This window comes from Heterodontus francisci, chromosome 11 (genome assembly GCF_036365525.1).
Source record: "Heterodontus francisci isolate sHetFra1 chromosome 11, sHetFra1.hap1, whole genome shotgun sequence".
Classification (NCBI taxonomy): Eukaryota; Metazoa; Chordata; class Chondrichthyes; order Heterodontiformes; family Heterodontidae; genus Heterodontus; species Heterodontus francisci.
The window spans coordinates 79,575,788-79,600,981 of NC_090381.1; the positions used below are offsets into that span (position 1 = coordinate 79,575,788).

The window sequence follows — 25,194 nt, forward strand, 5'->3', positions numbered from 1 at the left end:
TTTAAGGTTAATAAACTTACATCTTTCTTGTTTACATCTAAGAAAACATGTCTGGATGATTTTTTTTCCATTGCAATTGGAGAGCAGTGAACAAGGATTCACTGAGGGGAAGCAAAAAACACGGTGTTTTAAAAATTAAACCATGTTACGATCAAACCAGGAATATGTTGAGCGGGACCCCTAAACTGCTTTCTCACCTGGTTGTTACAGTTGCTCACCCCTGTTGTTGACAACCTTGTTCTGCAAGGGAGAGGGCAGAATGTCGGTGATTGTGGTGTACTGTGTTTGGGTGATGTGCTTGCCATAGCTATATAGCTGGAGGTATGTGGAGGCAGCAAGAAGTGGGTGTGAGGCTGGCAGCATTGGAAGGTAAGTGTGGGTGAGGTGGAGTATGTAAATGTTAGGCGTGAGTCCTGAATGCGAGTGAATGCTGCTAGATGAGTGATGGGGGTGTGGTACATTGAGCAGCACGGTGGTTTGGTGTGCATGAGATGTGATGTGAAGATACATTCACTGACCTTGACCACACATGTGAGGTCATTAAACTTTTCTGGTATTGTTGTCAGGTCCTCAGAGCCAGACTCTGGCATTGACCTCCCTTGCCACCTGCTCCTGCTCGCTTCAGAGTGTCTGCCTTGAAGCCCTCCTGGCCCTCCACAAAAACATATCCTCTCTTCTTCTCTCCACCTTGGTCACTAATGCCTCCAGCGGCGCAACTGCGAACTTGGGAGTGCTCTCCCTGGCTTGGTGCTCCCCTATTCCTTGTTCAGATTTGCACCAATATCAATGAGCCACAGCCATCTGTTATCCAGTGCAGCTTTCCTTTAAGAGGGGCAGACTGCTTTGAAAAGCTGGAGGCTAGCTGGAGCACATGCTAGCCTCGCACGCTCTTAGGCCCCCTGTTGAGCGTGCAACCAGCCAGCAGTGCAGCTCACGCTCACCTGCATGCTCCAATCATGTGGAGGCAGCATGAAATTTGTGTGCTGCCTACTTACATGGCAATGGGCACAGGCAGGTCGCGAATCACAACCCCTGACGCCCAAATACAGCATGGACCAATTTCTAGTCTGATGTCTCTAGTGGGTCATCTGTAAGAATAATGTCTGCATAAATGCATTGCAGGGTAACAGTTCCACTTCAGATCTTTTTCTTATTAGCCCAAGGGACTTAAAGGTTGTTTAATTTCCAGGAACCCAAAATGCACTTTCACTTCACTCTCATTTATTCTCTACAAGGGACAATTGTGTCAAATGCCTCAGAACCTGTAGGAAATGATTACATTCCTGCTTAAACAGCTAATTTTGGCCAACGAAATTTCCCCCTTTGACATCAGTGTTGTTTTAGACAGAGACGCATTTGTGATCTAGCCCGCCGCAGGAGCAGCATGCTGTGCATTTTAAACACTCCTGCTGAAGTGAGATATTATTGAATTTGGATTTGATGCCCCAGTCACAACTGCCAACAACACTGAAAAATCAATTTTTTGTGAACCTATTCCATTACATGGTCTCCGCCTGACTATTTTAAAGCAGTGCAACTGCTTTGTAGCACATGCTGTGTTATTTGCATTTTATTGAATTTTATATGTCCAGAGTTTAAATATTAGCTATGTTATTTGTAATCTGCATGAGACCAAATGAAGTGCATCCATACACAAAGACAATTTTTAATATCTGCCGCAGTGTTTCTTTCTTTGCTTATGTGTTGTTTAGAATTTCTGCAGACCTGAGATGGTTTAGTATCTTTTTTACATCCCTTGCAGTGTGGAGAATTATAAATCAACTAATAATTAGGACAAAAGCCATTTTTAAAATTTAATTTCCTAAACTATGGCGTTGTATGTTACACAGGAATCCATTGTGATGCAAAAATAGTGCCAACTGTTTCGAATTGAATTTTTAAATGCGAAAACGTTTTGTAAAACTGTTGAGTGATTTGTGTCAAAGGACGTTACAAATGTTATAGCAGTAGTTCCATTTGTGAGTAAATTATCTTTAACCTATTAATAAGCTATAGCTATTAGAATTTGCCTTTATAACCTATTAATCACACACATACACAGATCATGCAAAGAACGCAGTGACAAGATGTCTGTGACTCAAACACGCTCTTGTTTATTTTTTTTTATTGCTGCCGATGTGTGTTCAGGACCCATTGTGGCATAGCCACTTTTCCCCAGTGAGGCCACAATGGTTTCTCCAAGGAAAACTCTCCATAAGTGAAAGCAGAAGGAAGGACTAAAAAAAAGGATGCAAGGCATGCCTGATTAGACCAGATTTGCTCTGCACCCACTCACTGGTATCTGCATTTACAGACTGAGATGCAGTACCCACAATTGTTGGTAAAGCTGTGATTCACAAGGGAGACTGTGAATAAGTTGAGTTGTGTGTTGCAAAGTGGCTTAAAGTCAAACTTGTTTACAGGCACAGTACTACTAGTGGGCTGTAAAGGTCATGATGTCTACTTGGGCCTAAAGCTAATTTGGGGATCTTAATGTCAACTTCAGCAAAATCCGCTTTTCTGGGTCTGCAGCGGTTCTTAAACGAACCACTGTAAACTGGCAAAGAACAGATAAGTTTTAATTTTTAAGTTAAATTAATGTGGAGCCAGGAAAAGGAGTGCTCCTCTTGGCTCCACAGCAATACTGAGAGGTGTGCTCACTCCCCGTACCGCAGGACTTACCAGCGAACAGGCTCCGCGTTGCAGTTGGCCAGATTTTCCAAGGTCCTGACCAGTGAGCTGCTTTGGGACACCATCAAGCATTGATATCAAAATCCCCATCATTAATTAAAACCCTTTCTGTGAGTTCGCTAAGCTGTTCCCTTGCAACCTTGTTCTGGCATACATCCCAAATCATGTCATCTGCTAGTCAATCTAGTCTACTGTACTATCAGTGTCAGAAGCCATCAGCCTTCATGACTTTACATTCTGGAACTCTCCTCTAAAACCTTTTCATTCTAATTAATGAAAGTAGACATACCTGCTATCAAATGGATCTGCTGATTCAAGAAATATAAATATTATTTATAATTGAATCATGGTATTGATGGAAAAATAAATCCATCCATCATCCAGTGAATTGATGCTGGGTTCATATTATCTTTAACAATTCGTGGGCAGCACAGTGGTGTACTGGTTAGCACCGCAGCCTCACAGCTCCAGCGACCTGGGTTCAGTTCTGGGTACTGCCTGTGCGGAGTTTGCAAGTTCTCCGTGTCTGTGTGGGTTTCCGCCGGGTGCTCCGGTTTCCTCCCACAGCCAAAGACTTGCAGGTTGATAGGTAAATTGGCCATTATAAATTGCTCCGAGTATAGGGAGGTGGTATGAGAATGGTGGGGATGTGGTAGAGAATATGGGGTTAATGTAGGATTAGTATAAATGGGTGGTTGTTGGTCGGGACAGACTTGGTGGGCCGAAGGGCCTGTTTCAGTGCTGTATCATAAAGTAAAATAAATAAAATAAAAATTAGTTCATTATTTGAATACTGTGCATCTGATAATTACCTTAACAGTCATAACCCCCCTCACATTATTTATGCTCTTAATAACTTTCTCCATGATATTCTGCCAAAAACAGACTGAAATTGCAATACAAAATATATTTGTGCAACCCAAAAAAGATTATTCTAGTGGAAATTAATTTTGTTTGGTTTGGTTTTGGACAGCTGAGATGTTGCATATAAACAGTTGAAGAAGCATGCAACACTTGCACCAAATTTATGCAAATCAGTATCAATTTGCATATTGACTTTTATATTTCTTTTCAATGAAAGTTATGCCTGCCATTAAACAAGTCATAGAGTTATACAGCACAAAAACAGGCTGTTCGGCCCATCGTGTCTGCACCGGCCGTCAACCACCAATCTATTCTAATCCCATTTTTCAGTATTTGGCCCGTAGCCTTGTATGCTGTCGCGTTTTAAGTGCTCATTTAAACACTTCTTAAATGTTGTCAGGGTTCCTGCCTCTACCATCCCTTCAGGCAGTGTGTTCCAGATTCCAACCACCCTCTTGGTGAAAACATTTTTCCACAAATTCCCTCTAAACCTCCTGCTCCTTACCTTAAATCTATGCCACCTGGTTATTGACACCTCCACTAAGGGTAAAGGTTTCTTCCTATTTACCCTACCTATGCCCCTCATAATTTTGTATATCTCAATCAGGTCCCCCCTCAGCCTTCTCTGCTCTAAGGAAAACAACCCTAGCCTAGCCAGTCTCTCTTCATAGCTGAAATGCCCCAGCCCAGGCAACATCCTGGTGAATCTCCTCTGCACCCTCTCCAGTGCAATCACATCCTTCCCATAGAACTGTACACAGTACTGTAGCTGTGACCTAACTAGCCTTTCATACAGCTCCATCATAATCTCCCTGCTCTTCTATTCTATGCCTCGACTAATAAAGGCACATATCCCATATGCCTTCCTAACCACCTTATCTACCAGTGCTGCTGCCTTCATTAATCTATGGACAAGTACACCAAGGTCCCTCTGGCCCTCTGTACTTCCTCGGGTCCAACCATCCGTTGAATATTCCCTTGCCTTGTTAGTCCTCCCAAAATGCATCAGCTCACACTTCTCAGGATTAAATTTCATTTGCCACTGCTCTGCCCATCTTACCAGCCCATCTACATCGTCCTGTAATCTAAGGCTTTCCTCCTCACCATTTACGACACCACCAATTTTCATGTCATCTGCAAACTTACTGATCATACCTCCTATTTTATTTTATTTAGGGATACAGCACTGAAACAGGCCCTTCGGCCCACCGAGTCTGTGCCGACCAACAACCACCCATTTATACTAACCCTACAGTAATCCCATATTCCCTACCACCTACCTACGCTAGGGGCAATTTACAACGGCCAATTTACAATGGCAAGTCTTTGGCTGTGGGAGGAAACCGGAGCACCCAGTGAAAACCCACGCGGTCACAGGGAGAACTTGCAAACTCCGCACAGGCAGTACCCAGAATCGAACCCGGGTCCCTGGAGCTGTGAGGCTGCGGTGCTAACCACTGCGCTACTGTGATGCCCCTATATTCATGTCTAAAACATTAATGTACACTATAAACAGCAAGGGCCCCAGCACTGATCCCTGCGGTACACTACTGGTCACAGGCTTCCAATCGCAAAAACAACCCTTGACCATCACCCTCTGCCTCCTGCCACTTAGCCAATTTTGGATCCAATTTGACAAATTGCCCTGGATCCCATCGGGACCTTATCAAATGTTTTACTGAAGTCCATGTAGACAACATCAACTGCTTTACCCTCTTCTACACACCTAGTCACCTCCTCGAAAAATTCAGTCAAATTTGTTAGAAATGATCTCCCCTGACAAAGGCATGCTGACTATCCTTGATTAATCCCTGCCTCTCCAAGTGGAGATTAATCCTGTCCCTCAGAATTATTTCCAATAGTTACCCTACCACTGACGTTAGACTCACTGGCCTATAATTACCTGGTTTATCCCTACTGGCCTTCTTGAATAATGGTTCCAAATTCACTGTCCTCCAGTCCTCTGGTACCTCTCCTGTGGCCAGAGAGGATTTGAAAATTTGTGTCAGAGCCCCTGCAATCTCCTCCCTTGCCTCACATAGCAGACTGGGATACATCTCATCTGGACCTGGGGATTTGTCCACTTTTAAGCCCACTAAAACTGCTAATACCTCCTCCCTTTCAATGCTAATTTGTTTAGGTATATCACAATCCCCCTCCCTGATCTCTACAGCTACATCGTCCTTCTCCATAGTGAACACAGATGAAAAGTAATCATTTAAAACCTCACCTATGTCCTCCGGCTCCACACACACATTGCCACTTTGGTCACTAATGGGCCCTACACTTTGCCTGGTTATCCTCCTGCCCTTAATATACTTATAAAATGCCTTGGGATTTTCCTTTATCTTGCCCTCCAGTGTTTCTTCATGCCCTCCGGTGTTTCTTCATGCCCCCCCTTCGCTCTCCTAATTACTTTTTAAAGTACCCCCTTACATTTTCTATACTCCTCTAGGGCCTCCGCTGCTTTCAGCCCTCTGAATCTGCCATATGCCTCCTTTTTTTTCCTTATCCAATCCTCTGTATCCCTTGACAGGGTTCCCTACCCTTCACCTTTACGGGAACATGTTGGCCCTAAACTCTCTCTCTTTCCTTTTTGAATGACTCCCACTGGTCTGATGTAGACTTTCCTACAAGTAGCTGCTCCCAGTCCACTTTGGCCAGATCCTGTTTTCTCATATTGAAATCGGCCTTCCCCCAATTCAGTACTCTCCCTGAAATCCTCCTCCACTGACGCTTCTACCACTTGTCCCGCTTCATTCCCTAAGATTAGGTCCAGTACCGCCCTTTTCTTGTCGGACTTTCTACGTGCTGGCTCAAAAAGCTCTCCTGGATGCACTTTAAGAATTCCGCCCCCTTTAAGCCTTTTGCACTGAGACTATTCCAGTTAATATTGGGGAAGTTGAAATCCCCTACTATTATTACCCTATTATTTTTACACTTCTCTGAGATTTGCCTACATATCTGATACTCTATCTCTTCCAGACTGTTTGGAGGCCTGTAGTACACTCCCAGCAAAGTGAATGCCCCCTTTTTGTTTTTAAGTTCTACCCATATGGCCTCAATTGAGGAACCTTCTGAGATAACATCCCTCCTTACTGCAGTAATTGACTCCTTGATCAATAGTGCAATGCCAACTCCTCTTTTACACCCCCCCCCCCCCCATCATGCCTGAAGATTCTATTACCTGGAATATTGAGCTGCCAGTTCTGCCCTTCCCTCAACCTTGTCTCTGTGATAGCAATAATATCATATTCCCAGGTGTTAATCAATGCCCTCAATTCATCTGCCTTACTTGTGAGACTCCTTGCATTAAAATAGATACAATCCAGCCTTGCATTATTTGCTTGTGCCTTAACAGGTCTATATTTGCTCTGCCTTCCAGACTGACTTAGTTTCCTTTCTATTTGTGGCTGCGCATCACCCCCTACTGTACCTCCACTCTGTATCCCATTCCCCTGCCAAATTAGTTTAAACTCCCCCACCCAACAGCACTAGCAAACCTCCCTGCAAGGATGTTGGTCCCATTCCGGTTCAGCTGCAACCTGTCCAACTTGTACAGGTCCCACCTTCACCAGAAACAGGCCCAGTGATCCAGGAAACAAACGCCCTCCCTTCTGCACCATCTCTTCAGCCACACGTTAATCTGCTCTATCCTCCTATTCTTATACTCACCAGCACGTTGCACCGAGAGCAATCCAGAGATTACAACCTTTGAGGTCCTGCTTTTTAATCTGCTACCTAGCTTCCTAAATTCTTGTTGCAGCACCTTATCCTTCTTTCAACCTATGTCATTGGTATCACTGTGAACCACGACCTCTGACTGTTCACCCTCCCCCTTCAGAATGTCCTGCAGCCCTCCGTGTCATCCTTGACCCTAGCACCAGGGAGGCAACATACCATCCTGGAGTCACGTTTGCGGCCACAGAAACGCCTATCGGTACTCCTTACAATAGAATCCCCTATCACAATAGCTCTCCCACTCTTTTTCCTCCCCTCCTGTGCAGCTGAGCCACCTGTGGTGCCACAGACTTGCCTCTTGCTACATTCCCCTGAGAAGCTATCTCCCTCAATAGTATCCAAAGCGGAAAGTCTGTTAGCAAGGGAGATGGACCCAGGGGACTCCTGCACTACCTGCCTAGTTCTTCTACTCTGCCTGGCGGTCACTCATTCTCTTTCTGCCTGAGCAGTCTTTACCTGCAGTGTGACCACATCCCTGTACGTGCTATCCACGATGATCTCAGCCTCGCGGATGCTCCAGATTCTAAACGTGGATTTCGAGTAGCTGCAGCTGGAGACACTTCCTGCACACATGTTAATAATGAAATATGTTTATCTAGTGCTTTTCGTGGCCTTGGAACATCCCAAAGCACTTTATAGCCAATTAATTATTTTTGAAATGTAGTCACTGTTGCAGGAGGCCTGGCAGCCAATTACACAGCAGGGCTCCACAAATTGCAATGAGATAAAAACTCATAATTTCTTTTAGTGACGTTGGTAATACCTCATAGCACACAACACAATTATTTTATTTCCACTCTGTGGTATTTGTAACTGAAGGAAATGGCTTTATTATGAAGACAGGTTTTTTTTGGCAATGGTTACATTTCAGAAGTACCTAGTTTGGGTCTTCAGATCTTTGACTCTTGCTATCAGTTCCTGCATTCCTTTCCTGTCCCAGAGCCAGAAACCTACAGCCTAAAGAATGAAGGACAAACGCATCAGTATGTAAGGTTGAGTATTACTGAAATTGGCCTTTGCTGCAAAAATATCAACATCTTTGCAGTGAATAGTCCATGGAAGATAACAATTTTAACAAGTTTCTTAACTTTCAATCTAAAATCCAACATTATTACAAACTTCTTCTACTCACCAGGTACTCATCTGTATCAAAAAATTCTCATGGGGATCAGAGCAAGGACAGTATGTAACAGCAGATATGTTCCCTCAAAGACTTCAATCACAAGATTGGAAAATATGTTGTGCCAACTGGGCCACTGAAACTTTAAAGGATCCCCTAATTATCCAATGGCTTTAGCCACATTAACAAATCTTAATCGCTCAATACGAGACAACACTAGGTCGAAAAGTAGCAGCCAAAGGATAAATGGATTATTATTTTGCCTGATAATCTTTGCTGTTGTTCACACTCAGTAGAGCTCTGGTATCTTTCTTTCTCTCTTCTACGGGGATATGTGCACATTAGAAAATGGTCAGCATCTGGTGGGAATTGAGAATTTAGAGTAATCAAATGGCACATTATGAACCGTTCTCCTGTGGTTGAAGAACGGGTTGCATTTTATAGCACCACTGGCCTATTGTTATGGGTAGAGGTGAATTTCTACATTGTGTTACGACCAAGGTGGGAGGAGTCCACTGTTTTTTCTGGTTCCACTTCTCCACAGGCCACAACATATATTTAAATGTTTACCCAGATAACGATGCAGTCAATCATATACACTGCTCTTGATCCCAGAATAAAATACACCAACCAGCTTTCTTTAATAAACACAAAAATTATCAGTTTATTATAAAACAAGACAACCAGTAACAAAGCTAAGCATTAACACACAGATTGAAATATGAAAGTTTTGTCCTTGGCAGGTTGATTTTTAAACTCCTTTCAAAACACTGTCCATACCCCAATTGACTGTCCAAAGCGAAACCAAAACAATATCTCAAGAGTCAAGACTCCTGACCCCTATAAATATTGACCTGTCACTTCTCTGTAAACATCTTTTCCAGGTCGAAAAGCCCTTGCTGGTTACTTATCTGAAGGCAGGTGACTTCCAGTAAATGTTGTTTTCAAACAACCTCTCAGTGACCCTTTTTTTAAAAAAAAGACATTCATGGAATCCTTTTGAGTTTTAAAACACAAGTCCTCAAAATTTAACAAAAAATGGAACTACCTTCGTAACAATTGTGATGAATATAGATTATTTGAAACTAATGTACATATTCTGCTAAGGAAGTCAGTGCTAAGAAATAGAATTTTTTACTGTTTGTTCACAGAATCCAACCGCTCCAGATCAGGTATTGCATCAGTAAATTTCCCTCTGCATTTTCTGCAACTGCCACACATTGTAGCCTCTTGATTGAGACAGTACTAGTTGGCATGAAGTATGAGCAGTTTTATGCTGTGGATTGGCTTAGGATACCTATGACTGATTGATTAACTGGATGGAAATTTGTTTTTTAGTCAGAGCAGGAGTCAAACCCAGGTACCAGTGGTGGAAAAAAACCACTGGCCTAGACTTTTAGGCAACCAGAAATTCTGATAGCACTCACAAAGAGTGCTTTTAATCACCTTGTAATGTTTTACTACGTTAAGGGTGCAATATAAATGCAAGTTGTTGTTGCTGCAGGTCAGCAAGGAGGAAAAGTTACCTGATAAAAATCTTTTCTTACAGGCAGCACAGAAAATGCCTGCAACCTGACGTCACAAAAGGACACAGATAAACTGCACCTTACCCTCCATTTTGGCCAGGCTCCACTGTGGAACCAAGTTTTCTGGCCTCCTGCATTTAAGGCCAGAAAGTTGGCCGAAGTTAGGAGCCTATCTCTGCGGTGGACAGAAAACCCCCACCCCCTCCAGAGATGCACCCAAATCAACAAGGATAGGACAGAAGGACTAGGGTATCTTCCTTCAAAATGGAAATAGGATTAGGAGAGATGTAAAGCAAGTTGCCAATTCACTATCACCCATTTTAGACTATCGCACAAAGTCAGAATTACCCCCAAAAGTCTTGGTAAAGTAAGTTTTCTGTTTTCCGCTGATTAAAGAGTGTCAAAATCAGTGCTGGATTGAATAGTTTTTGCATGAATTATCAACTCACACAGATACTGCATAGATTAGATGTGGATTGTTGAATACTGATGAGCTCTCACAGTTCCAAGAATAAGGATTAAAATGTAGGAACAAAGGGGGAGGCAGTGGCATAGTGGTAATGTCACTGGACTAATAATCCAGAGCCCGGGCTAATGCTCTCAGGACATGGGTTTGAATCCCACTACAGCAGATGGTGGAATTTGAATTCAATTAATAAATCTGGAATTAAAAAGCTAGTCTAATGGTGACCATGAAACCATTGCCGATTGTTGTAAAAACCCATCTGGTTCACAATGTCCTTTAAGGAAGGAAATCTGCTGTCCTCACCTTAGCAGCAATGTGGCTGACTCTTAAATGCCCTCTGAAATGGCCTAGCAAGCTACTCAGTTCAAGGGCAATTAGGGATGGGCAATAAATGCTGGCCTAGCCAGTGATGCCCACATCCCACAAACGAATGAAAAACAAACATGGAACAATAAGAGAGCAAAACAAGCTTGGCCCATGAAGCCCACTTCTAACAAATCATGCATGATTGCACCACCATGGATTCTGACCAAATAAAAACAAAGTGCTGGAATTACTCAGCAGGTCAGGCAACATCTGTGGAGAGAAAAACAGAGTTCACGTTTCAGGTCTGTGACCTTTCATCAGAACAGATTATGGATTCTGACCATATTATTTAATATTACGAAGAAGCCAATACTTATTAGCAAAACATCCAAACTTATAAAGTTTCCCAAGTTAATGAAAAGTAAAATTGGGTGACATATAAAATGAATGGCTGACATGAATGCGACAGTTTCCCACTGAGCATGTGAGGTTCAAGTCTCAGCCCCTAACTCTGAAGAACATCCCTACTGCAGCAGTGTGACAGTTCTTTCCGTACCATCCACCTTCGGGACGCTCTGAGTGAGATTGCCAATTAATGCTGAATTCTGTCCAAGCTAATGTTGTATCCCCCACTAAGATCCAGTTTGAGACTGCCAGACTCAATTCAAATAGGACTCTTGCAGCCAGCAGAGACACCCATCAGCCTAAACTGGATTTAAACCCAGGTTTCAAAGGTGAAAGGTGAGTATCTAACCTACAGAGCCACCCAGTTCCTGTCAATTTCCTTTCCAAAATATTCCTAATTTGGTTTTAGCAATGAGTTGAACAGTCAATTTTTTTTCAATTTAAAACCTTTGAGAGGATTATAGTAGTGGAATACCTTTTGTAATGAGAAGCTTTTTTATGTTGTCTGATGCAGCATAAATGAAATGTGTGGAGTCCAGGTTGTTGAAGATCTCAAACAGGTTTATTAACAGCTCATACGTATATACAGTGCAGAGCTAACTATTTACAGGACTTGCCTCTTGGTGTTAGTTATAGAGTGAGACTGGTTCTGCATCCTGGCATGTAGCTCATTAGCATACTAAGATCTTAAAGGGATATCACTCTTAAAGGCAATCACAACACCTTTGTTGACAAAAACCTTACATTGGCAATATTTTTCATATATGATTATTTCTTTTCTTTATCCACCTTTGCCAATTGATACTTATCCATTATATTGCTATTTGTGACCTATGTGGACTCCTTTTCAATTTCTCCTGATCTTCGAACCATGCAAATCTACAGAACAGAAGGAAGCCATTCATCTATGACAGCTAGTATCTGAAGCAATCTAAAACTAATCCCACTGGCATGCAGTCTGCTTCAGATATTTATTCAATGATCCTTTGGTCCCCAACTGTATTGCAGAACAGTGGGGACCCTGCAACATCCATAAAAAGTGTTGATGGACTCGATGAAGAAGATTGGGAGGAGGCTCGTGTGAAGCATAAACACTAGACTGGACCTGGTGGGCAGAATGGCTTGTTTCTGTGTTGTAAATATTATGTAACACTATTAATGTTCCCTTCAGGCTATGTGGCCATGCAACAATCTGAAAATTCCTGTACAGGACGCACACAAGGTGGTCCCTTGAAGTTAACACGTGGGCATGGCCATGCAAAAAAAATTGTAAGAGCCGATGCACTGCAAAATAAAACAGCGGGTATGTTGAATGCTAGTATTGTTGGTGAGATTTCTTTATAGAAATCTGCTAACATCACTCAGATAGCAAAATGCATACTGAAATTGAAGTTTATTATTTTATTTAAACATCAAATTAATTTCTGTATTTCCAGCGATGAAGGAGAAAATAATGGCCCAGACTATGCTGTAGCATCTGCCATTAATCAGACTTGTTCATGCACGTTTAGATTTTTTACATTTTTTGCTTTGCAAGTTGCTGGAAGTACGAGCTGATAACAGCATGATCAAAGAATCAGGGCATCTGAGACCTGGATGACCAACTGTGTATCTCCTTACCCAATCAGATTGAAGGATTGAGAAATAAACAGAGGAAGGATGGAGAAGGAAGAGTAATTTACAGTGGGTGAATTCAATGTCAAATCAGAGACTGAAAGAGAAATAAAAAGAGAGAAAGTAGGATTGAATGAAAAGAGAAACAAGTGATAGAAAGGGAAAGAAAAACACTACCTGAAGGAATGAGACTTCACGCATGTAATAGTTAATTTTCAGTGCCAGAAAGTTTGAGAGGTCGTAATTAACAATGATCATGTCATTAAAAGGGTACTTACATTTATAACGACAAGACTTGACTTTATGTGGTGAGGTTAGATCGTACATGCAGCGCAAATCAATCTCATGACATTCAATGTATGTCAATGGTGATGCGACAGCAAAATGCTCGGTGAATTTTGTTCCGGTGACAGGGTCCCAGCAGTGGGCCGGAAGGAGGTGGGGGGGTGGGTTTGGGGGAGATCCCACCTCAGCCCTCTATTGGATCTCCATTGCCATTTTACACCGGGCAGCCAATTAACTGCCCACTGTCAGGAATGCTTCCAAAGCTGCTGGCCAATCAGAGGGCCGGCAGCACCACCAGGAGTAGTGGCCACTGCCGATACTGCAAAAAGCCCTGCAGTACAAAGGATGTTGGAGATCCTGGGACAGGATCCTGAGGCCACCTAAAGGCCTCAATTGGCCTGAGGCAGAAAGGTGTCCTCGGCCTTCCCCACCCCGGACAAAATGGCAGGGGCCTGGACAACGTCGGGAATGGCACTCCTTGCCATTTTGTTTGCCTCTCTGCCTCCATGCCAACCTCCAATCTAAATCCAATCTAAAATCCTGCCCACTATTTTTGCAAAGCTAACAGAGGAGAGGTTCAACTCACATGGCAACTACTGGAGATTCACATTCAAGTGCGCATCTGATCCTCACATGATGTTACTGCACCTTTTACCCATAAAAAAATGGTGGGTGCCATTGGCCTCACTGTTATTTTGACAGCAAACGCTGGCCCAATGTGAAAATATCCATGTCTCTACAGTAATATATTCTGTTAAGAGAAAGAATGCAGTTCTAGCACTCACTGCTTAGTGAAACAGGGATTCTACAGGATTGCATTAATAGCCTATGTTATAAATTGTTTACTTTGACTCCAGGATTGATGATAAAACTCATCATACTAAAGGCCCACTTATGTTCCCCTTGTTAGCTCTTTTGAGCCAGCTAACATCCGCCCCATTACAACCAGTTAATCATGGGTAACAAATCTGACATTGCATTGTTGCTTCGATTCACAACTAATGAATGTAAAAATATTTAATTAAAAATACTTACAATATTTTTATTTTATCATCTTGAGTTATTAAAATGAGATCGGAAATGTATTGCAAATGGACATAGAAATCACACCCATAATGTACCTCTGAGCTGTTTACATCAATACAGAAGTGGTAATGCAAAGTACCTCTAGATGCACATTACGACAAAAGTGGCAGAATGAGCCGGGAATGGGCAGCTGACGTGACTCCCAAGTACACTGAAGCCAAGCGTTATGAGAACAGTCTAGCAGGGAGTTTCAAAGTGCTTGGGATTCGCATCAGTTGTAGTGTAGCATCTGGTTGCTGCAAAGTCGCATTGTAAAAGTGCCCAGGTGGTTCATTAGATCTTCTGGGAACTCTTAACCTTTGTGTGGGATATGTGTAATGAAACATGCACATGCAGATCTCTTATGTCACTAAGCTCAGTTCGATTTGTAATGAAGTTCAATCACAAAAATGACTCAAGCCTACCAGCTGTGGATCGCTCTATACACATACTAGTCTCTGGCCATTATCTATAATGTAACATCAGTCATGAACATTGCCATATTTAAAGATTCAATATTTCCATCCTTTCCATCTTTCTTCCTGTTTACACATAATTCCCTTGCAAGTGTTTTTCTGTCTTAATTCCTTGTATTTCACATCAATGACAGCAAGTAGATATGCACTTTTTACAATAGGCTGGATGTGAAAGCTGTCAAACTATAATGAACCTGCATCTACTGCCAGTTTAAAGGTGTTATTTCTTTCTACTTTCAAAAGGTACTCCTGGAAAAATGGTAAATGCTATTTGGACTAATCAGTGACTGTTTTCTTTTGGACTTGCCAGTTCTATTATATTAATACAATGCAAGGAACCTACAGGTCAAAAAATATCAGTTTGTTGCAGGCTTGGCTAAACTGCTGCATACAATTGATGAAAAGGCTGATTTTTAAAATATACCTGTGAAATCATTATTAGAATTTGTCATTGTTCCTTAGTTCTTCAGTGATTGTCCAAACAATGGGGGGAATTTTAACCTGCAAGGAGGGGTGGGCGTAGGTGCTTGTGGGGGTTAAAAAAGCAAAAAATGTCACGGTGTCAGGAAGCCAACTTGAATCTGCCGACTTCCACTTTTAACCAATGCACATTTCAAGGCACATGGGGCAGGCAGATCTGCAATTTAAGTATGTAGCAAGGCAGTTGTCTGAAGATTTAACCTTGTATTCTGGCTTTAACTCCCAGTGCACGGGTTTCCTGAGCTGTCTGAAACTCACTGGGGTCAACAAGGTGAGAGCACAGCGGGAATGAGCAGGGCAGTGAAATAGGCAGGCTGGAAAGTCTTTAAATACTGAGGACTGACAGCTGTTTCTTTGCCTAAAGATGGAATTTTATGCTCTCCCTCGCGGCAGGTTTAGAGGTGGGGAGAGCATAAAATCGGGTGGGATGATGAGGGAGAGTGTTCCTGCCACTATTCTGCCTCCACCAAAATTTAGTCTGGGGTGGAAAGGACTGTGAATGGCCTTCCAGCCCCGCTGCAAATTGAGGCCCTAACTGAGCAATTAATCCCCAATTAAGGGCCTCTTCCTACCGCAGCTACAATTACCCGTACAGCGGGCAGCCCTGATGCCGCATGGGAAGCAGGGTAGGAAAAACCGTGCAGGTTGCTTCCCGGCTCCGGGGTAGGGGGAGGTGGGGGTGTCCCCATTAAAAGGCACTTAGTGCCTGAATGAAGGAGCTGGAATCGGGAAGGGGGAGGGGCCCGCTGAGAGAAGCCCCCCTGCCCTTGCTGCCGACCACCTCCTACGGGACCCGCACCCTACAAGACCCCTCCCACCCTGACCTACCTGAGGCCTGGCTCCAGCGATGCTCCTTGGCCTCCAGGATGGTCACCTCCTGCAGTAGTTGTATGATAAGCTGACGAATATAAGTTGTCCAAATCATTTCAGCTGTAATTATAGTAACAAATAATTTAAGATCAATTTCAGTAAACACAAGGCTCCATCTGATGCTTTGAAAGGATACTCTTGATGATAAAGTGAAAAGAAGGCATACTACTTCCAACTTTTGTAATTTTTAAATGTCCCTCATCTCTCTACATAGCATCATTTTTATTTTATTTTAGAATTGCACTTACAAAACCTATTCCAGTCGACTTCATTTTCCAACACCCTGTTGCCAAAATTTCCATCATGCCATCATGGATGCTGTCTTGTGCTGCCTGGGAAAATGACCTAAATGAGAGGGAAAGCTAGATGGGCCAAAACGCATTTTCTTCCTCCTGACTTCTAGTGTTGTGGTTTATAGATCACACGCCATTCCTGGATCTACCCTAATGCCTTTCACTAGCCTACTAATGGATGGTGCCTTTTCTCCTGTTGCTTGCTGAGTTTTTTCCTGTTTGTTTTTCTTTTCCTGCATGCAATTCCCTGTCTGAAGATTTGTCCTTTTCTTTTTGTCATTCAACACCAACAACAACTTGTGCTTATATAGCACCTTTGTGCATCCCTGATTTTAATCGCTCCACCATTGGTGGCCATGCCTTCAGCTGCTGAGGCCCTAAGCTCTGAAATTCCTTCCCTAAACCTCTCTACCTTGCTACCTCTCTTTCCTCCTTTAAGATGCTCCTTAAAACCTAATTCTTTAAGTCATTTGCCCTAATAACTTCTTAATTTGTGTCGGTGTTAAACTTTATTTGACAACACTCCTTTGAAGTGCCTTGGGATGTTTTGCTATATTAAAGGTGCTGTATAAATGCAAGTTTTTCTTCTTGTACAAAAAAATCCCAAGGTGCTTTACAGAGGCACAATCTAAAAGGAAAATGTCTTTATACCCAGAGCCTTTTGTCCCTACCTTATTTCACTTTATGAAGATCACTGATGTGAGCAGAGTGAGTTGCAGCCATAAATGCTGATGATGCTGATCTCTCAAGTGCATTTCCATTAAGAACTCACCAACATTACCAGCTTCCCACAACACTAAGCAACACAAAAATCGTAACCCTTTGAGTAAGAAGCGTCCAGTGCAATCTACTCCTGATAATTCATTTTTGCTATGTATTAAGCAACGTAAATAACATGACAACATGGGAACTTAGTGCCAAGAAAATTGATTTATCAGATTTTTGAATTGGGTAACATTGAATTAAGAGTAGACTATTATTTAAAAGCAAACCCGAGGATGTAAGGTAAAATGAAAACATTCATTGGGGTAGTGATGAATTACAGAAATAAGGTACTTGTGTCAAGGCTGAAGAAAACCTCCTGAAATGTGACTCAATCTGGTGCCATTCAGTTTGTTCCATTTTTGTACTTCTGTCCTGTTGAAGATCTATGAGAATTTAGAAGTATGGTTCTGTAACTGTGTCAATAAAAACAGAAATGGCCAAAAAACTGAAATTTAATGAAGCACATGTAATATCATTAACTCCATTCCCACTCCTAGGTGCTTGAACTTTGTGCTATTGTCAAATTTATTTCAATAATAGCAGCTTGGTTTATCATGTTATTGAAGAGCACTAGTCCTGCACTTTTGGGCCCAAATATGATTCAACAGGATTGCCAAGCAACATATCAATTCAGGGTCTCTGCCTCACTTACATATGCTGGTTGGTGGATAGAAATGTTATCAAAAGACCTTATAGAAGATTTTCATGCTATATTACATTTGAATCTTCTATTTCTTTTTTCAAAAATACAGTAGCCTTACTGCATGCAAGCAAATTCTGCAGAAAATTTTAATTATGCACAGCAGGGTAGCAACATAAAAGAGTCATTACTTTCTCTAACTATCCACCTAAAGTATCTGATCACAGTTACAACAAAGGCTTTGTTTTCATGCCTGTTCTCTGTTTTATCTACCTGGTGATGAAACAACAGATTAGGGTCCTGTTATTTAAGCTGATAAATGTGTCTGTAAATTTTCTATTAGAATTCTGTTATATCTTCTGACTACAGTGACATTAGCTTTATTTATTGTCTTACTTAATTTAACTTGTCTTGTTTGACTTTAAGGTTCTTTTTCATTTTTTATGTGTAATGAAACCATTTCTTTCTTTCAGTTCTGGATGTCTGCACTAGCCACAACTATTCCTGTACCATGTGGGGCCTTCATGCCAGTCTTTGTTATTGGTGAGCTGTTTTCTCTTTAATGGATTGAATTCTTTAGAAATATTTTTAATTATATAAAGTGCGTGAGATGGCCAATTACATTTTTTCCTTTTTATTTATCCCTAATTTTAGCAATTTCTTCTTCAATTTATCATTTTGGACCATCCTTTATTTTAGCTATGTTCCCACATGGCCTTTCTTTAACTGAGATAAAATAGTATGTAGAGTTCTCCTTGATTTCAGTCACTGTTGCTGGTCCATGGCTGGTTAGCTTGTTACCTCATTGCATTATGATTGGCAGCTCTGAGTATCAGTGAAACTCTAGCCCTGAAATAACAAGCAGCATGATCTCTACATATTCTTAACTTACTTAAACTGACTATTGGTCTGTCACCTCTTACCATTATTGTGTTGAATAAGCATGATCAATATAAGAACTGATTTTTACTGAATGTTTGTACCCTTATTTATTTCAGACGACTTCTGCCTTTTAATTTGTCCAGAAGTGTCTATTTGGAATCTTTACACTCCAATATTAATGTTAATGATATAATTATTACAATTTATTATCAAAATAAAATATCTCCACTGAATGAGCTTCTCTGTGAAGCTCTGCATATTATTCATTTCAACAACCAAAGCATACAGTGTATGAGCTGGGGAGTGATATAAAGCAGGGATCCCTTTTGGAGTGCATGAACTTATATTGGTATCTTTCTGATGAAACAGTTGTGATTTAGACAATAGTTAGCAGAGTATGAAAGGGAAAAAAAGGACTGGCAATGATCTGTCTGATCACAGACTAATTAGACTGATTGTCAGTGAGAAACAAGCACATTCCAAATGGATGGTAGTCCAGTTTACATTATGCCTAGCATGTCAATGGGAATTGGGGGAAAACTCTCCACTGGCTGGAGTCATACCGAGCACAAAGAAAGATGGTTGTGATGTTGGTGGCCAATCATCTCAGCTCCAGGACATCACTGCAGGAGTTCCATCAGGGCAGTGTCCTAGGCCCAACCATCTTCAGCTGCTTCATCAATCATCTTACTTACATCCTAAGGTCAGAAGTGGGGTTGTTCACTGATAATTGCACAGTGTTTGGTTCCATTTGCAACTCCTCTGAAGCAGTTGGTGCCCCTGTGCATGCAGCAAGCCTTGGAAAACATTCAGCTTGGGCTGACAAGTAGCAAGTAACAGTCGTGCCACATAAGTGTCAGGTAATAACCATCTTCAGCAAGAGAGTGCCTGACCACCTCAACTTGACACTCAATGGGATTACTATTGCTGAATCCTCCAACATCAACATCCTGGGGGTCAGCATTGACCAGCAACCTAACTGGACCGGCCATATAAATACTGTGGCTACAAGAACAGGTCAGAAGCAGGGTATTCTGCAGTGAGTAACTCACCACCTGATTCCCCAAAGCCTTCCCACCATCTACAAGGCATAAATCAATAGTGTGATGAAATACCTACCACTTGCCTTCATGAGTGCCACTCCAACAACACTCAAGAAGCTCAACACCATCCCAAACAAAGCAACTTACTTGATTGGCATCCCATCCACCTCATTAAACGTTTACTGTCTCTACCACTGGTGCACAGTGGCAGCCATGTGTACCATCTACAAGATGCACTGCAGCAATGCACCAAAGCTCCTTAGACAGCACCTTCCAAACTCGTGACCTCTACCACCTAGAAAGACAAGGGCAGCAGATGCATGGGAACACCACCACATGCAAGTTCTCCTCCAAGCCACACAACATCCTGACTTGGAACTATATCGCCGTTCCTTCACTGTCGCTGGATCAAAATCATGGAACTCCTCCCTCCGTAACAGCAACATGGGTGGACCTATACCACATGGACTTCAGTTTAAGAAGGCAGCTCACTACCACCATCTCAAGGGCAATAACGGATGGGCAAAAAATGCTGGCCTTGCCAGCGATGCCTGCATCCCAGGAACAAATCAAAAAAATGCCATCTTTGCCATATAGCTGCTCTGAGGGTATAAATAGCTCCATGGAGCACTGAAGATGAAAATAATTAGGGTGATTTTGGTGTGCGTGCGTTAATCTGTTGAGCAGTGGGCAGTGTAGTTGGAGGAGGTAGCATGGAACCCAATCAATTTTTGTGGTGGGCCCTCCTTAAGACACAATAGTCAAGTAGCCAGCAGAAAACATGCAACCTCACAGGCAGGTCACCAGTTTGGAGGTAGGAAATTGGGCAGGGCAGGCTCTGATGCAGAGAAAAGGGGCGGTGTATTTAGTGTCAGGATCAAGAGGACGCAAGACTGTGAAGCAAAAGGCAACATGTGAGAACCAACCACAGTAATTGCCTAACATTTCAGCTATCTTAAGGGGCAAAACCCACAAGCGACTGTCCAAACTTGGTCTCCAAATGCTCCGTCCAGCTTTATCTGACAGCTGAGGATCTATTCAATTTTCACTGGAAATAGCCTCCTACTGTCTTGTTTGGTGGATGAAAGCAAAAACTGCCAGTAGTCAACAGGCAGAGATGAAAATAGTGATGAAGTTGTACTTGCATCATTTGACCTATATTTGCATATATTTATGAGGCTTCCACCTGTTCCCGATAGTAGATCCAGTCACCAAGATGCAGATCCACCTGAAAATCAGGATGGGTGCCAACTACCTTTTGTACCATTCCAAGTGCTTCTCTCGCAGTTACATTGCCCTTTAACCTAGGTGGTTCTAGAATTTGCTTCCACTTAGTTCTGCTATTTTAGCAAGAAGTTGTGTTTAGAGAGTAGTTGAAATTTTATCAGATTCATTTTTATATAACCAACTAATTCAATATACCTCAAAGATTATTCAATATCATCAATTTAGTCAGCTTTTGCTGCTGAGTCATCTGGTGCTCATTTGTAGCACCACACTTTATGTATAATTCAAACTTCAAATATTGAAGTCCTTGTATGTTAGAGCCAAAAACTCCTTTCTTTGCAGTTCCTTTCTTGGATGTTTTCCATCAAAATTCTCTGTATACTCTGTCACTTCATCTGAATGTGTCTATGGATAATGCTTAAACTGAAACTGATTTCGTATCGTATAGATAGGTTCTTTGTTTATATTGAGCCCCTGGTATGACACGTAACAGGAAATGAATGATGAAGGGTCACTGACCTGAAACGTTAACTCTGCTTCTCTCTCCACAGATGCTGCCAGACCTGCTGAGCATTTCCAGCATTTCTTCTTTTCATTTCAGATTTCCAGCATCTGCAGTATTTTGCTTTTATTAAATGAATGATTCTGTTTTGTAGTTCTGTTTTGGACCTTGAAGCATCTATATTAACTTTAGAGAATTTAGTCATGGGCATAGTTATTGTGAACAAAGTTTCATAGTATACAAGTGCATGCACATGGCATGTAGATTTATGGGCCAGGTGTTTATCATGAGTACATATCAGGAATGTGGGCTCCATACAATTTTCCATCCATTAAAATGAATGCACTGACTTTTCATCTGAATTCCCAGTACATGCTGCCAAAGCACATATTTCCTCATATGAAGGAAAATTCATAAAATATGCCCTAAAATATTGAATTTAAACCAGGTAAGAAGTCTGGGTTGAATTTGTTGTTTGAGTAAAACTGGGGTATGGCTGAAGATTAAGTCTGACTGATTTGACTTAATTAACCCAATATGATCACAAGATGAAGGTAAAGCCATTTCGGCCATGTTGATGAAACTGGCCTGCAACTGAAGAGCTACCGATCTCCGCTTAGCCTACAACATCCAACTGCTTCTTGAATGGGGCCAAGGCTCTTATCTAAAATACCCCAGGTGACATTTAATTCCAAGGGCAGGACTTTCAACATTGGCAGGAGTGCAAACTCCACCTAATTTTCCTTTCTGTCGAGTCCACAATACTGCTCGCCGCCTGCTTTTGTTGGAAGCCTGTGAATCATTCCACCATTAAAGTGGCGGGTGCACCTAAATGATGTAATCAGACTGCAACTTCTCAATTTAAATTATGTTCCTATTTCTCTGCAGAAGGCAGCAGTCCCGTGCTCAATCTAAGATAAATTAAGATAGTGAGGCTGGCAAGCTGTTCCCATCAGATGGCAGGGGGAGAATGATGATTAAAAGCAATCCTATATTGTTTATGAACTTTGTAAAGAGTTGTGGGTTATCATTTAGCTCAATTTTAAATTGGTAGCACATTGCTTGTTTTCTTGAGGTTTAATGCTGTTCAAAATAATAACTGATATTCACTGATTTTATCCAAACTTACCCTGTTTTGAGGGCATTCGTCGTCTAATTTTCGCCCAGTTTTTGATGTGAAAAATAAAAACTGAAAAATACCCAGACAAATCCATTTTTTTTGTATTATATAAACTGACTTTAAAGCTCCTTATTTATAACAAAACACTGGTTAAACCTAAAGAAAGGCATCAACAGAAGCAGGGCAACAGAAACATACTATAAAAGCAAATTTGAACATCACTTCATGTGGGAATATTTTGTTCACATTCACACATGCACAATATGACTACTTAATCCATTGAGACTGTCTCTTTATAACCTAGATCTATAGATCATATATCAAAAGTAATCATTTCTAATGTATCTTCTTTACCACTTTTGGTCCTCAGGCTTCAGAGTGTATACACAGTGTGGATATTATAAACTCTAATATTAAATTTTAAATGTAGAACAAGAGGAAATTAATTAAACGTTATTACAGTGTGGCTGAGATAAAAGCATGTGCCCTCCAATTTTCTCCAGGTTATCAAAATGAACCTGTTTTATTAACAACTCACTGTTTTATTCTTCAGTGCAATCGATAATAAATGTATTCCGCAATTTAAAAGCAATTTATTAGACATGGGCTAGAAATTGGTTCGCACTATTTTTTGGGTGCGGGGGTCATGATTCATGACCTGACGGCGCCTGTTGCCATGGAGATAGGCAGTACACAAATTTGGTGCTGACTCATTTACCTGATTGTAGTGTTGATTCAAGTAGGGCCCACGCTGCTGAATGCCTGAGCACTCAGCAGAACCCAAGCAATGTTCGCTGAGAGCAAATGGTGCAGACAGCCTGCTCCTCTTAAAGGCAGTCTGTCCCTCTTAAAGGGAAGCTGAACTAAATCATAGGAGAGAAGCTGTAGTTCTGCAGGGGAGCCAGGAGGCCCTCAAGGACCACCCTCAGAAGGGATTGGGAGCAGGTGGCCAGGAGGTCAGTTCCCAGAATCTCACCCTGAGGACTTGGCACGAGAAGGATAGTGACATTGTGTGAGTAGTCAAGGTCACTGAATGCATCTTCACTTGGCATCTCTTACAAACCACACCACCAACCTCTCACACTGCTCAATGCAGCAAACCCCATCACTTACCCAGCCCTGAAACTCAGAACTCACATCTAACAGATACTCTACCTCACCCTCATACTGGTTCCAATGATGCCAGCTCCACACCCAGCTCCCACTCCTTCCACATACCTCTAGCTATTCAGCTGTGGCAGGCACATCACCCAACTCCAGTGCAACACAATCACTGATGCTCTGGCCTCTTTCTTGCAGGACAACACAGCACACAATAGAAGGGAGCAGAGCAGAACTGGTGAGGGACAAGGCCACCTGCATCTTCTGAGCCCTACGGAGGTCATTGTTGTCAGTCCCTCAAAACAAGGACGACGTCTGCCAGGCTTCATGATTTGTGTGTCCTCAGGTGACTCAGCAGGCCAATCCTGGAGCCCCAGGTCTTTGGACAGAGAGGACAGTAGTTGTCCTGAGGAAGGAGGAGTCTCGTGTCAGGGTCTCTCTCCTTTCGCTTTTGTCACTTCGCAGCAGCAGAGTTTATGCGGTCAGTTTTCACTGTGTTGCGGCTTCTTGGATGAGGCACTGCTACATGGTACAGTTTGTGCTAAGTTCCTTACAGGCACCATGCCAATGTGTCTCCTTTTCAATGAGACATAAAGACTGTCCTTAAAACATTTTCTCTGTCCTTCATGAGATTGGGTGTCATCATTAAGGTGTGAGAAGAAGATCTGCTTCAGAAGCCAATTATTTGGCCTGCAGATGCAGTGTCCAGACCCGTGGTGCTGATTTTGCATTATCATGGTTGCAATGCTGGAGGAATTGGTTTCAGTGAGGATGCTGGAGTTTGTTCGCCTGTCTTCCCCCTTGACTTTGAGTATGCTGTGCAGACACCGCTGGTGGAGCTTTTCCAGCGACCAGAGATGCCTTTGGTAGGTGACCCAAGTCTCACTTCCATATAGAAGGCTGGTGACAACAACAGCTTTGTAGACTAAACCATTTGTCCTCTTCTGGAGATCTCTGTTGCTGAAGATCCAGTTGTGCAAATTTTGTAAGGCTGCGTTAGCACAGCTGACTCTATGCTGGATCTCCATTTCAATGGTGACCTTTTGAGAAAGGCAGCAGCCGAGATACGAGAAGTGTTCAACGATTTCTAAAGTCTCCCCATCAATATCAATAGCTGGAGGTGTAGATGCTTGTCCAGGGGAGGGCTGGTGGAGGATTTTGGTCTTGCTGATGTTGAGTGAGTGACCAACCCTTTTACATGCAAACTTGAAGAGGTTAAGGGTGGTCTGAATGTCACTTGCAGCGTGGGCCACAACTGCACAGTTGTCAGCATATTGCAAGTTGTGGATATGCTGGAGGGCGCCTTAGTCTTGCCTCTCAGTCTGTTGAGGTTGAAAAGCTTCCCATTGAGTCAAAACTCAATCATGATCCCTTGTGGACGTTGGTTGTGAATGAGTTCCATGACCAGGCTGAGGTAAATAGTGAAGAGAGTATTCACAATCATACAGCCTTGCTTGATGCCCATCTGGATACGAAAGGACTCGGTCTCCAATCCATTGCAAAGGATGGTTGCTGTCTACCGACATACAGAAATCACAGAATGGTAATAAATTTTGCTGGACATCCAAGTCTCTGGAGAACTGTCCAAAGAGCTTCGCGATTGATGGAGCCAAATGCCTTTGACAGATTAATAAAGGCCATGTAGAGCTCTGTGTTGTTCCAGACATTTTTCTTGAATTTGTCGAGTGACAAAGTTCATTCCTGTTGTTCCC

The 25,194-nt window shown here is 42.2% G+C and overlaps 1 protein-coding gene across 2 annotated transcripts in view; it reads left to right on the forward strand.

The window, feature by feature from the left end:
• LOC137375323 (chloride channel protein 2-like) overlaps positions 1 to 25,194 on the forward strand; it is a 495,095-nt gene that overhangs the window by 327,286 nt on the left and 142,615 nt on the right. For both annotated transcript variants that reach the window (XM_068042304.1, XM_068042305.1), the window contains exon 12: positions 18,081 to 18,150. In XM_068042304.1, coding sequence (XP_067898405.1) covers positions 18,081 to 18,150 — 70 coding nt within the window. The remainder of the gene's footprint in view (positions 1 to 18,080; positions 18,151 to 25,194) is intronic.